This window comes from Pogona vitticeps, chromosome 2 (assembly GCF_051106095.1).
Source record: "Pogona vitticeps strain Pit_001003342236 chromosome 2, PviZW2.1, whole genome shotgun sequence".
Lineage (NCBI taxonomy): Eukaryota > Metazoa > Chordata > Lepidosauria > Squamata > Agamidae > Pogona > Pogona vitticeps.
In genome coordinates this window covers 27,166,686-27,181,606 of record NC_135784.1, presented here as the reverse complement: position 1 = coordinate 27,181,606, position 14,921 = coordinate 27,166,686, and the positions used below count along the sequence as shown (strand labels likewise).

General features: G+C 42.4%; 1 protein-coding gene across 1 annotated transcript; it reads left to right on the top strand.

Moving 5' to 3' along the window:
• The first annotated feature begins 300 nt into the window (after positions 1-300).
• LOC140704289 (vomeronasal type-2 receptor 26-like) lies at positions 301-14,483 on the top strand. Its single transcript, XM_078386843.1, has 6 exons — positions 301-396; positions 1,518-1,826; positions 2,557-2,815; positions 3,137-3,258; positions 6,242-6,455; positions 12,998-14,483. Exons 1-6 carry the CDS (start codon positions 301-303, stop codon positions 13,906-13,908), a joined length of 1,911 nt encoding a protein of 636 aa, XP_078242969.1. The 3' UTR covers positions 13,909-14,483.
• The last annotated feature ends 438 nt before the right edge of the window (positions 14,484-14,921 follow it).

The following is a 14,921-nucleotide window of genomic DNA, read 5'->3' as shown; positions in this document are numbered from 1 at the left end:
TTCGTCGTATAGAAGAGATCTCTTGTTTTCCCCTTTTTCTTGTACTATTTCTTTGCACCGAGTATTGTATGGGTTATCCTTAACCCCTTTTCTCAAGATTTTTTGCTTTTGATCTATCGTTAACAATTTTATATGTTTCTTCTATCATCTATCTGGGCTTTTCTTTTTACTATCAAAAAGTTTGAGTGCCACAGCTGTTGTCAGTAATGACACCCTCCACTAGTTTTGCTGCCCAGATGCTGCCCTTCAGGAATTTCTTTGCCTCATCACCACTAGAGCGACCCATTCTCTCCTGCTGATATGACCATTAATCCTGAAGAGAGTGGACTCTCCTCATCACATTGCCGCAACCCTTTGAAACTCCCTCACCACATTTTGGTGTTCATCCAAGAGCAGGTGAAATTACACTGTGGTCTTTGCCAGATGTGTGTTCCTGTACCAGCATGTAGTCTTGAATGCAGGTGCCTTGTGGTGCAATGGTTTAACAGCTGTACTGCTGCCAAAACTGTGCTTAAGAGCCGGGGTTCAATCCCAGGTAGCTGTCCCAAGGTTGGCTCAGCCTTCTATCTTTCCTAGGTCAGTAAAATGAGTACACAGCTTTCGGGGTCGGGCAATGTGTAGCCTGCATAATTTACTTGTAAACCGCCCAGGAAGTGCTTGAAGTGCTATGCGGCTGTACATAAGCAGCACACATTTTGACTAGCACTAGGGAGACTTGGATTCAAATTTCCACTGAACCTTGATGCTTCCTTGAATTACTCACTTCCATGCAGCTTAAAGAAGCAGAAAAGGCGAATAGGAGAGTAAAGGAAGTAAGAGAAGTTACAGGTAACCTATTACAGAAAGCGATGATCCCAATGGAGAAGTCAGACCTCAGAGGAATCCCATCTTAACTTATGAAACAATGAAAGCAATGCTGCCAACTGTGGGATGTAAAAGAAACTCCTCCACTCACTCTAGTGCTCTGTTAGCCTATCAGGATCTTCATTTCCTCATCACAGGCTACCTTTGACATCAGTTTCTGCCCTGAGATATAGGAGGTGAGAGGTGAAATTACATACTCAGCCATGAACTCCGTAATTGTTAAAGAATTTCTGGAGGGCTCAAGATGTAACCCTCTTGGAGCAAAACCAGAACATGGCCTTGTGCTCCCTGAAATTTAACTCACTCCAATTGGCACAGATTGCAGCCTTCTTCCTTCCTTCCTGCATTTTCTTCCCTAAATGGGCCCTTTTCTATGCAATTCTGAATTAGTGTGAGGGTCAGACTTAGTGTGCAATAAAAGAAAGTGGCCTTTGTATCTTTTGGTTCTTAGAATACATATTTGAATAGATGCTACAAGTGGGGTGCCAAGATCAGGAAGTTTTATTATTTGCTTCTACCTTACTCACAGAAAGAGTACTGATCTTAGGACTTTGTAAGAGTAGAGCTTAGAAATAGTATGCTTGGAGCTGAGATTCTAACATATTTTTGCATAGAAAATTGGGTGTTCTTAATTTTGACTTCTACCTAATGAGCCCCCTTTTTGTAACAGTCTAGAAGGCACGACATTCTGGAACATCCTTCCCTTCTTGTTTGCTGTTCGTGAGATCAACGAGAACCCAACCCTTTTACCCAATATCACTCTGGGCTACAACATCTACGAGAATCATTTCAGTGCAAGGATAACTTCTGAGGCTTTGGTGGACCTGCTGTCTGTGGGGCAGCAGCATGTTCCAAACTACCTCTGTGGGAGGCAGAAGGGTTTGTCGGTGGTAATGGAAGGGGCCAACTCAGAAATCTCCACCCAGATTTCAACAATATTGGACATCTACAAGATCCCACAGGTATGAAAGGGGTAGAGGGTGAGTCGCCTTCTATTTTTTAAAATCTCTATAGATTGCCACATTGGGGAGGGCAATGTCAGGGAGGGTGAAAGACCGACGATATAAATATTAAAAGTGTTATTGATGCTGTTGTGTGGATACAGATTACTTTTCAGTCCTACTTTTGCTGTTGAACCAATAAAGAAGATCGTTGAGTTTTCATTTATTTGATATCAGTTTTGATCCACAGAATCATTCCTTTTCATACATCAGCTTTCCTGAGCCAGACATGGTAGACCTCATTTCACACAACCAGGTTAAGGAATAAATAGAAAAGAAGTGCAGGGAGGATTAGGACCTGGGAAACTGGCTTGAGAAAGCCAGGATAGCTATGCTATGTCCAGCCTCCAGTGGAAAAGGCAGTGGAACAGGGAGGAGAAACGGAAACAACACCAGGTGTATGTCATGATACCAGAGGAGTGAGGTAGCCCAGGATGAAATGTAATTCAGATGCTGTAGAGAAAGGAAGGAAGGAGGGAAAGGGGATTTCTACAGAAGTAAGGGCTGGGCTAAATCAGGTAAAACAGTCCGAAATATGTCTCTCTCTCTTTCTATGAGGGAAGTTATCTTCCAAAATGTTTAAAGATGGAGGAAGGTGCATTCTTCTACTGTAGCCACAGTTAGGAACTGAGCTAAAATCATGTTAGATCATCTGAAGAATCTGAGCTTTGTTCTTTTTCTTCCTCATTAGGTCAGTTATCGTTTCGTCAGTCAAATGCCAGAGAAGAAACACCAATACCCTTTTTTCTATCGAGCAGTCCCAAATCAGGAGCCTCCTTACCTGGGGATTGTCAAACTGCTCCTGCACTTCAGGTGGACATGGATTGGCCTCCTGGCTCCAGATAATGAAAGCGGAGAAAGATTTATGGGCACTTTCTCGGCTGTGATCTCAAAGAACGGCATATGTATTGCTTTCTCAAACAAAATGCCCATAGGAATTCCCTTCACAAGTACATATTATACATTGATTCCAAATCTTAGCAGTACTAAAGCCAATGTTGTTGTCTGTCAAATAGAGTCTCAGACCATGCTCATTCTTGCAATCTTAATTCAAACAAGTGGAGTGATAGTGAGGAAAGTATGGATTGCAACAGCTTTGCAGGACCTTACAGTGAGACTGTTGTTCAGAATGTTTGATCTCCAGTACACCCATGTTTACTTCTCCTTCTTGATCCAAACCAACAAAGGGACACAATATAATGATTTTGAGACGATTCTCTTCAATAATGACCAGTTAAGCAAGGCAGCATTTCGTTGTTTCTATCCAAGAGATACGTTGTCTGTGAAAGTCTGGAAGAGGTGCATTGAGAAAGAGAAGAGGGAGAATCTGCCCCAGGATGTGATCGAGAGGATCCTGTCTCAAGACAGCTACAGCATTTACAATGCCATCCAGGTTGTGACACAATCTTTGCATGCAGCACACCTTTCCCGATCAAATTGGAGGAAGACAATGGGTGGGCATAGCCTGGCAGCTCAAAGGATCCAGCCTTGGCAGGTACTCCTTTCTGTTCACAGAAGGTTCCAGGTAAAACTGTTATTAATTGCTGAAATCAAGATGTAGGAGTGTCCTGTGGCAGTGGGGGCAGGGTTTCTGTGTAGGATCTGTTGTCCCAATGAACCATTCTCCACTTTCCAGTGATCAGTCAGCGTGGTGAAATGATCCTTTGTTAAAATGAGAATTATCTTGATGTCCAGTTCACTTATCTGCTTTTCGGCTGCTCAGACAAGTTCGGACTCTACGATAATGTTCTGTCTCCACAGAGTTTATGTATCAGCTGCCCAGTTGGGGGAATGATCTGGGTCTTCATGGCCTGTATCAGCCTCTTCTAAATGAGAACAGGCTCAGATAGGAAGAAACCTAGTTTGGCGGCGGACGAAATTGGCAATTTATAGGCCCGTTGGCAATGAGCAAAGTGGTTGAGAGGGTGGTCGCTGACCAGCTTCAGGCCCACTTGGAGGAATCAGATGCCCTGGATCCATTTCAGTCGGGCTTCAGGCCGCGCCATGGTACAGAGACGGCATTGGTCGCCCTGTATGATGACCTGTTGAGGGAGGCCGACAGGGGCAAAATGTCTCTGTTGGTCCTCCTCGACATCTCGGCAGCCTTTGATACCGTTGACCACGGTATCCTCCTGGGGAGGCTCTCTGAGTTGGGAATTGGTGGCTTGGCGCTTGTCTGGCTCTGTTCCTTCTTGGAGGACCGCCCCCAGAAAGTGCAGCTTGGGGAGTGTTTCAGCCCCGTGGAGTCTCAATTGCGGGGTTCCACAGGGGTCGATTATCTCCCCAATGCTGTTTAACATATATGTGAGGCTGCTGGGCGGGGTCATCAAGGGGTGTGGAGCATTGTGTCATCAATATGCTGATGACACCCATCTCTACATCTCCTTTTCACCAGCTGCAGGTGATGCCGTCCTGTCCCTCCAGCGCTGCCTGGGGGCTGTACTGCAATGGATGCAGGAAAATGGGCTGAGGCTGAATCCGGACAAGATGGAAGTTCTGAGGGTGGGTGGCCCTGTGGATGGTGGCTTGGGTGACTATCTCATGTTTAGGGGGGTGACCCTGGCTGCAAATAGTGGGGTCCGCAGCTTGGGGGTACACCTGGACCCGACGCTCACCATGGAAACGCAGGTGGTGTCGGTAGTCCGCACCGCCTTCTTCCATCTTTGGCAGATAGCCCGGCTGTGACCCTACCTCGACACGGGGGCGCTCACTACCTTAGTACATGCGCTCGTAATCTCAAGATTAGACCACTCTACGTGGGCCTGCCATTGAAGCTGATGCGGAAACTTCAGGTGGTGCAGAATGCAGCAGCCAGACTCCTTACTGGAGTGAGAAAATACCAACATATTTCTCCTACCCTGGCCATGCTGTACCTCATTGACTTCAAAGTCTTAATGCTCACCTACAAGGCCCTAAACGGTTTAGGACCTCGATACCTGGCAGAACGCCTGCTCCCATCAAGATCTACCCGGATCACCCGCACGAGTCAGGAAGTGAGGCTGAGGAGCCTAACGCCGAGGGAGGCCTGGAAGGAAAAGACACGAAATCGGGCCTTCTCGGCGGTGGCTCCTGGCCTCTGGAATAAACTTCCCCCGGAGATTCGTGCGGCCCCCACACTGGGTACCTTTAAAAGTCAACTAAAAACATGGATGTACATTCAGACCTTCCCTCCTGTCAATACTTAATTTTCCCTTTATTCTTTCTTTCTTTATTACCTGTTTTTAGTACTGTACAGACTGCCCCGTTTAATGACGAAACTGCATAGCGAAGATTTTGCGATTGAAAAAGTGATCGCATTATGATGTTTTAAATAGGAAAAAATCGCTTTGCGATGATCGGTAAGCTGTTTCGCTTACCGATTATCGCATAATGATGATTTTCCAACAGCTGATCGGCGGTTCCAAAATGGCCGCCGGGTAAAAAACATGGCCGCCTGCTGTTTTCTGGGATGGATTCCTCGCATACCGGGCAGCGAAAAAGGCCTCCGTATGGAGGATTTTCGCTTAAAGGTGAGTTTTTAGCCCATAGAAACACATTGAAGGGGTTTCAATGCATTCCTATGGGCTTTTAAAAATCGCATAGTGACGAAATTGCTTTGCAGCGGTTTTTGCTGCACGGATTATCGTCGCCATGCGGGGCACCACTGTATTTGTTATGGATTGTTTATGTAAAATCTTTGTGTTTTTATTGTATATATGATCATGGGAAGCCGCCCAGAGTGGTCAAATAGACCAGATGGGTGGGATATAAATCAAATCAAATCAAATAAATAAATAAATAAATAAATACAGCCATTCTGGTTTGATTTCCTCACCCCACCCCCAATTTTACTAGATGCAATGGTGAGGACTTGGGTTTTCTTCTTTTATGCCATGATGTTGGTTTGACTTTAACACTCGCTATGAATGAGTGACCAATACGTTCTGTTCTGCACAGCCCAGCTCAGCTCTCCTAAAACTCAAGACAGTGGGCTTTTTAATTAGGTAAATTTATTTTATTTTTATTTATTTATTTTTGGACTTATATACCGCCCCATAGTGCTACAATTCATCTCCTATTTGCATTTTTCCCTTTTCCTGTTCCCTTAAACTTATCCCGGTATTCTTTCATTGTGGCTTTTCTTCTCGTGATGTGCTCAAAATACTATTGATTCAGTTTATCCACTTTTGTTAATAGAGTTCCAGTTCTACATGATCTAATCAGATTCTTTTAAAAAAACTCTACTACTTAGTCCAAGCTCCAAGACTTCCAGGCTTTCAAGAATTGATACATTTCCCTCCTTGAAATCACTGCAGATTTCAGGTGAACCATATGGCGAGGGCCAAGTTGTCTAACAGGATTTCCTGATTGTCTAATGAGCTTGCTTGTCCTTTTAGCTTCATCCTTTCCTTAAAAATGTCCAGTATTACAATATTGCCATGAATGGAGTTTATTTGGATGAGAATGGGGAGCTGGCGGCTGACTTCCATATCGTGAACTGGTTAATGTTTCCCAACAAGTCGACCGCTGGAGTAGAAGTTGGGCGTATAGAGAGACGGGACTCCCCTGAGATCAAGGTGACCGTTGATGAAAATGCCATTGGATGGTCCAGTTGGTTTAACCAGGTGGGAGAAACCACTTGTTTCTCTTCAATCCCTTGATTTCCTCTTGATTTTTAAAAATTCTATCTCATTTTCTTCCTTATGTTTTTCCTACGGTATCTTGGATATGAAAAGAGTGTTCCTGTACCAAAAGGACATTTCCCTTCCTCATGTTCTGCACCTTATATTAAGGTTAATTGCAAGATTTCAGACCTGGGCAAAGTGCGGCCCTCCAGATCAGTGGTTCTTAACTTTTTTGAAAGAAATGCCCCCTTGAGCCATTGAAGTTATCATCGGCCCACCTCCCCGTGGCGATATCTTTCTTATTTATTTATTTATTTATTTATTTATTTATTTATTTATTTATTTATTTATTTATTTATTTATTTATTTATTTATTTATTTATTTATGACACTTAAATCCAATGACCCCTGAAAACAAAATTCAATTCCAAGAAAATGAAATGCCCCCAAAAAGTAACATTTAATGATTTAGTTGCAACCAAATTTTAAGACTCAAAAAGAAATATAAAAAGGGCATAAAAACAAACCGCAATGCAGGAACTAAAAATTTCAAGACGAAAACTGTGAAACTAAATTAAGATTGGAGGAAAATATATATTCATGCACATTGTAAAAAGGCTGCAGCCATCTTCACAGGTTTGGCTTGCTCCAGCGCCCCCCTACCGCCCCCTTCTGCTCCAGCGCCCCCACGCCACCCCTTTTCGTTCTACCGCCCCCCTGATAAATGAAATCACCCCCTGGGGGGCATTATCGCCCACGTTAAGAACCACTGCTCCAGATGTTCCTGAACTGCAAGTCCCAACATTCCTCATTGTGTGGGCTAGGCCCAGCTCTCCTCACACTATTGGCTGTGTGGGCTAGGCCCAAATCTCCTCACTATTGGCTGTGTGGGCTAGGAATTATGGGAGTTGCAGTTCAGCAACATCCGGAGGGCCGCACCCCTAATCATGTCCCGTACGTGGGGATCAGAGAAGCACATCCACAACCAGGAGACAGAGGAGCCATATGAGCTCCTGGAGAGTCATGGATGGACGGCAGGTCTCTTTTTTGCACAGCACAAAGACTGCCTCCCTGCTGCGGGGATTGTTTGGTTTTCTGAAGGGAGGGAGGCCAAATGGAGCCCCTTGAGGTGCATATGCCATGCAGATGCAAAGATCATACCAAGTGCATCCTGGACCTCAACAGGATCTTAAGCTACCCTACTTAGCCTGGTCCTATTAAGTTCTCCAGACCATCCTGAATTAAAAAAAGGAAGGGTTTTAAGGGTGTCACTTTTTAATAAAACCTAGCATACAATTAAAAGTCTCCCCTTAAGATCTTAACTCTTCCAGAAATGATTTCAACTAATGCGGAAATGAATCTACTAACTAGCATGTTTTCTCTCAACGCTGCTTCTCCTGATGCTCAGACCGTGCCCTTTTCTAGATGCACCAAAAGTTGCCATCCAGGACATGTCAAGCTGGTGAAGGAGGGAGAGCCCGCCTGCTGCTATGGCTGTGCCCCGTGTGCAGGAGGAACCATCTCCACTCAGGAAGGTGGGTGACTCTGGGGTTAAAGAGGTTTTCAGGAGGAGCATAAGTAAGCATAACTCACCTGTACTCTCTGCTTTTCACTGTACAGTGGTGCCTCGCTTAACAAGCGCACCGTTTAACAATGAATCCGCATAGCGATCTATTTTTTTAGATCACTAATGCGATTGCATTGCGATGTTCTGAATAGGAAAACATTGCATTGTGATGATCAGAAGGCGTTTCGCTTACCGATTTTCGCATTGTGATGGTTTTTAAACAGCTGGTCGGCAGTTCCAAAATGGCCGCCTGGTGCCCAAAATGGCCACCACAAGTGTTTTTTGCACCCTGCCCTCGCTTACCGAGAGCGCGAAAATGGCGGCGTTATGGAGGATCTTCGCTGAACGGTGAGTTTGAGCCCCATAGGAATGCATTAAACGTAGTCTAATGCGTTCCCATGGGTTTTTCCTTTCCATTTAGCAATGTTTCCCCATAGCGACGATTAATCTGGAACGGATTAACATCACTATGTGGGGCACCACTGTAAATCCCATTTCTGTTGTTTTCTGAAGAACATAAAGGGAGGGTTACCAAAAAGGAAGTCAGCATCCTATGCCTTTTTGCCCCAGTAGGATTTGTAGGGCCAGGTTTCTTGAGCCTGTGGTAGAAAATCATAACTTCACTGTGTGTGAGGCAATCTTCAACTCACCGGTGGGGGAAAAAACAGAGGACTAAGGCAAGGGTCCACTCGCACACTGTACAAAGTTCTTCAGAAGCATCTGAGATAGTTCCTATATGTTACAGTAATACAGGTGGTGTTTGAGACAGACCTCTGTTTTTGTAAGAGAATTCAACCTTATTGGTACATTTGGATGAAATAAAGTATGCAGTTTGAGTGGGGAAAGCAGAGTTCAAATCTGCTTAGATTTTATTAAACATGCATAGCACACATCTGGGAGGATAAAAAGGAAACCACTCAGGTATGCTGTACAGAACCCTGGAAGGGAATACCAGAATACAGATCTAAAATCAAGAGGATTAATAATTCCAACTCCTGCTTTATGCAGGAATTCAATTCAAATTAAACCTGACAGATGGTTGTCTAATTTTCCCTTCAGTCCTCCAGTACCTCATGGGAGTTGGAGACTCTACTTCTGTTAATGAGGCCTAAAATATCATTGGCCTTTCTTGCAACCACATCACACTGTTGGCTGATATTCTGCTTTTGATAGATAACAATTTAAAGATCCTTCTCAGTTGTGATATAACTGAGCCAGGTGTCCCTCTCTTGTAACTGTTCATTTGTTTTTCCCCTCTAGGTGTAGAACTTTGCACTTATCCCTGTAAAGTTTCATTCTGTTGTTTTCAGCCCACTGCTCAAACCTGTCAAGATTCTTTTGAATTTTGTTCCTGCCTTCTGAGGTATCAGCTCTTCCATCCAATGTTGTGTCATCATGCATTTCCTGCACCCCTCATCCAAGTCATTACTGGTGGGTCCAGGATTGAGCCTTGTGGTACCCCAGTTGTGCCATCGCATAGCACTAGCGGAAATTAGAGGGAACATTGCTTCTCAGGCACTGAACATAAGGGGACGTTTATTGGAGCAGATCAGTGGATTATCTGGTCCAGCACCCTGTTTCTCACGCTAGCCACCCAGATACATTGGAGAACACCATCAGCAGGAAGGCATAGCCCGTTGCTGTCATTGCTCTCAGCAGCTGGAGTTGCTTTTCATATTGCCTCTCAGCTGGATGGATGTACAGTATAGAGCCATTATGATGGAAAAGTACTAATAGAAAAACCCTCTCTTCCCATCCCAACTACATTCTGATATATATTTTTATATTATTTTTAACAAAGGGTAACAGAAAGAAAAAGTGGATTGAGGTTAAAGGGGAAGAGGAGAAACAATGACATACTAACATCCATTCTATACATATTGCCATATCAAAATTCCAAATTGCTCTTTTTACTATTTTCTGCCTTCCAGATTTAAGTTCTCATTTTAATGTATGCTCTTCATGCGATGTCTGTTGACTCAGTTGCCTTTTGTAAAGGACAGTCCTTCATCACTTCTGATAAAATGTCCATTTCCGCTGTTTCCCGTATCTTCTCTATAAGATCTTCTTGTTTCAGTACCCTCAGACTTTTCCAATTTTTGGCATAAAGAATTCTAGCTGCAGTGACTATGTATATAACTATATACTCCTTTGTCTTATCTATGTTATCAGGTATCATACTCAATAAAAAGAGTTCTGGGGTTAATGGCAGCTTACAAAGCAATATTTGTTGCAATACAGCATGTACTCTTTTCCAATACTGTTTCACTACTCTACATGACCACCACATATGATAATAGCTTCCCACATGTGCTTCACATTTCCAACACACATTTGATACATCTGTATACATCTTCGACAATTTTTCTGGAGTCATATGCCACCTGTAAAACATCTTATATATATTCTCCTTAAAATTAACCGATCTTGTAAGCTTTATATTATTTTGCCATATTTTCAACCATTGATCAATATCAATATTATGCCCTATGTTTTGTGCCCACTTAAGCATACATTCTTTAACCATTTCATCTTGTATTTTAATTTCTAACAGATAATTATACATTTTCTTAACTATTTTAGCTTTAGAACCTAATAAAAGCTTATCAAATATCGTTTGTTCTGAGTAAAAACCTTCTATTTTGTCTTTTATATACCTAGATTCCAGCTGTGCTCTGGATCACCAGTCTATGTAAATATTCTGTGTCTCTAGCTCTTCTTTAGACCTTAATTCACCATCCTTTTAAAAATAAATCTTGATATCTTAAAAGTTTTGCTTTCGTCATAAGATTAGGTTGTGTAAAGGCCTCTATAGGCGATACCCATACAGGTGTTTTTTGATAAATTTGTGGTATAATCTTTTTCCACGTTCCTAATAAAGCTCTTCTTATCATATGTAAATTAAAATGCTTTTGCTCTTTATCTTTTATACCATAAATAAGTGTGCCAGTCTAGCTGTAAATCATGTCCTTCCAAGTTGAGTAATCTATCATTTTCCAAAGTTATCCATTCTTTTATCCAATCTAAGATACAAGATTGATAATACAGAACCCAATCTGGAATACCAAAACCAGCCCTCTGTTTGGCATCTTGCATTCCTTTAATTTTAATTCTTGTTTTTTTACCTTGCCATACAAATCTCATGATTATCTTATTAAGTTCTTGGAAAAAGGTCTGTTTTAATATGATAGGAATTGTCTGAAATAAGAATACATTTTTTGGCAAGACACTCATTTTAATTGTCGCAATTCTTCCCAACAATGATAATTATAGTTTATCCCATTTCTCCAAATTGTTGTGTATCTCCTTAATCAATTTCATATAATTACCTTTAAATAATGTACTCGTCTTCTTTGTAATTTGGATCCCTAAATATCTAATTCTCTTTTCCTCTTGGAAGTTCGTCTTCTCTACTAACTTCTGCCGTTCTTGTTCTCTTATATTCTTAATAAGTATTTTTGTTTTCTTTTGGTTTATTCTCATTCCTGCCATATCACCAAAGTTTTTCAATGTCAAAAGCCTGAAGCTTGTAAGTTTGGCCTTTTACTTTCAATCCTTTCAATTCCTTTTTATCTCTGATTTGTACGGTTAATATTTCTAGAGTCAAAATGAATAGTAGTGGGGAGAGTGGACTCCCCTGTCTGGTACCTTTCTGTATTTGTATTTCTTTTGACAGCTCACCGTTAATTCTCACTTTTGCCTTTTGTTGAGTATAAATTGCTTTAATTAGCTTCAAAAATCTTTCTCCAACGTGCAGTGCATCCAGCAAGTACAACATAAAATTCCAATCGAGATTATCAAAGGCTTTCTCCGCATCCAAGAATATCATGGCCATCTGTTTCTCCGGGTGTGCTTCATAATATTCCAGGGAGTTTAGGACTATCCTTATATTATTTTTCATCTGCCTTTTTGGAAGAAACCCAGACTGATCTTGCTGTATTAACTGGATTAAAATTCTTTTCATTCTGGTTGCCAGGATAGTCGCATATATTTTATAATCCACATTCAACAATCAGATCGGTCTATAATTTTGAATTTCTTTACCCTCCGTATTTTCCTTGTGGATAAGGGAGATTATCGCTTCAGTCCATGTTGTTGGTATTTTTCCCTCTTCTTCGACACATTCTAAAAGCTTCTTAAATGACTTAAGTAATACCTCTTCCAATTCTTTATAATATTCCGCTGGTAACCCATCTGGGCCTGGTGCTTTCACATTTTTTTGTTTTTTGAGAGCTTCTGTAATTTCTGCATATGTTAAGGACTCATTTAGGGACTGAATTTGTCCTTTAGTCAATTTCATTTTGTTGTGTTTCCATATATATTCTTTCTGAGCTTCTTTGTCAACTTCTTTTTTCTTGTATAGCTTCCGATAGAAGGCCTCAGCAATCTATTTCTTCCTGTTGGAATTTGTCCACTCCTTTTTCATCTTTCAAAGTTCGTATTATTGTCTTCTCCTTCTCTTTCCTTAATTTATATGCTAGCCATCTTCCCGGTTTATTTGCGTTCTCAAAAAAATATAGCCATTATGATGAAAAAGCACTAATAGAAAAACCCTCACTTCCCATCCCTACAACGTTCTATTCATTTGTGTAGTTTGTTGTATCTGGAATCTTATTGATCAGAGGCAAATGTTGTGCTGCTGCTGAAACTGCTGTTTTTCCTGTTCTTTACCAGGCTGTGCCCCCTTCCATATCCTATCCTCCCTATGTTTTTCAGCATTTCATATGCTCTGTCTCACACAAATCCCGTTTTATGCTGACCTCCCTTTGATGCTGGACTGCATTTCCCATGAACCTTTATTAAACATGCATAGCATGTTTAATAAAGGAGGGCAGTTACAATCCATCAACATCGAGAAGCTATATATTCCCCATTCCCTTTTAATAAATGCAAAAGACCAGTGACGATAACTGATGTAAGATGGATTATATGAATGCTGAAGGTGTTGTAATTCTTTCCAGATGCAGAAGACTGCAACAAATGTCCAGATGATCAATTTTCGAATGAGGACCGAGATCAATGTGTTCACAAAGTTATCAGCTTCCTCTCTTATGAAGAACCTTTGGGGATCTCCCTTACTTTCTTGACCCTGCTCTCATCTCTAAATACACTCTTGGTGTTAGGAATATTCGTGAAACACCGAGAAACGCCCGTCGTCAAAGCCAACAACCGGGACCTCACCTATGTCCTCCTCGGCTCGCTCCTGCTTTGCTTCTTGTCTCCCTTTCTATTCATTGGCCGACCCCAGAGAGTGACCTGCCTTCTCCGACAAACTGCCTTCAGTGTCATCTTCTCGGTTGCTGTCTCTTCTCTGTTAGCAAAAACCGTCATGGTAGTGGTAGCTTTTAAGGCTACTAAGCCAGGGAACACAATGAGGAAATGGCTGGGGACGACTTTGGCCAACTCCATTGTCCTTTCTTGTTCTGGTATTCAAGTGGGCATCTGCATTTTTTGGCTGGGCGTCTCTCCTCCATTCCCAGACTCTGACATGCATTCCCAATCCATGCTGATCATACTGCAGTGCAATGAGGGCTCTGTGGTTATGTTTTATGGTGCCCTTGGCTATATGGGCTTTCTGGCTTCCACCTGTTTCACCCTGGCTTTCCTAGCCAGGAAGCTGCCTGGGGCCTTCAATGAAGCCAAGCTGATCACCTTCAGCATGTTGGTCTTCTGCAGTGTTTGGGTGTCCTTTGTGCCCACCTACCTGAGCACGAAAGAGAAGTACACGGTGGCCGTACAGGTGTTTGCCATCATTTCCTCTAGTCTGGGGTTACTAATTTGCATCTTTGCTCCCAAATGCTACATTATTGTGTTTAGACCTGACCTGAATGCCAAGGAGCATTTAATGTTAAAAATCCAGGATGATAACTGATCCTTCATTTTAGGGGGGGGGGACTGTCAGTTCTTTGTCTTCTGTACTTAAGATGAACTAGGGAATTTCTTAATCAACATATTATCTAACTTCACATTCACTGAGGGGACAAGTACTGTAGAAGGGAAGAGAAAGATGGTATTCTATCCCCTAGTACAGGAAAATTCAACGAAATGACTGATTTGAAAGTTTGAGCAGTGTCAGTGGGCATTTCCTTCTCTAAGGTGAGTGAGCCAATTGGTCACACAGGTGGGTAGTGTGGATAGAACAGGTTTCAGTGAGACCCCTATCAATCATAAGTAATGCATGGTGCTTCTGATCTTCCAGTGCTGCGGATCATGCGATTACAGTGCTTGGGCAGGAAGATGCGCTGGGGCCGCGCCCGGACAACCAGTCTACAATGAGGAGGATGCTTGAGGTCCAGGGTGGTCAAATTTGGGACAGCCGGGTTCTCGCTTTCTTCATGACCACGGGATCTTGGGGCTTGGGACCCGTCCTTTATCTTGGTTAGGGGTCCATTGAGACCCCTCTGCAGAACCTGATTCCGCACTACCGCAGGACCCCCCTTTCATCAAAGGAATTTAATGATTAGTTAAATAAAGTGTGGACCATGTTTATTCCACATATTTGTCTCGCGTCTTTATTCTGGGGCAGGGGGGTAATGTGTTTGGCCACAGTGAAGGCCAGAGTATGGGAAACAAACACAAAGAGTTGCAAATCTTAGCTCAGGAGAGTACATATGACTTCATAGAGATAACTGCAACTTGGTGGGATGACTCCCATGACTGGAATACAGCAATTGAAGGATATAAATTGTTCACAAATAACAGAAAAAATAGAAAGGGAAGTAGAGTAGCAGTATATGTCAAAAACACACGTTGGCTGATGCTCAGCCAAGCAGAGTCCCTGAGCCTTCACCCTCCAAAAAGAAGACGAGAAGACTAGTTGTAGTAGGAAACTCTCTACTGCATGGGATTGAAACTGAAATGTGCCAGGAAGATCCATGGACTCAC

Coding starts and splice junctions, on each gene's coding strand:
- LOC140704289 (XM_078386843.1), top strand. CDS start 301: ATGACCATTAATCCTGAAGAGAGTGGACTCTCCTCATCACATTGCCGC. Junction 397..1,517: donor TGGTGTTCATCCAAGAGCAG/GTGAAATTACAC, acceptor CTACCTAATGAG/CCCCCTTTTTGTAACAGTCT. Junction 2,816..3,136: donor CATAGGAATTCCCTTCACAA/GTACATATTATA, acceptor TCTATCCAAGAG/ATACGTTGTCTGTGAAAGTC.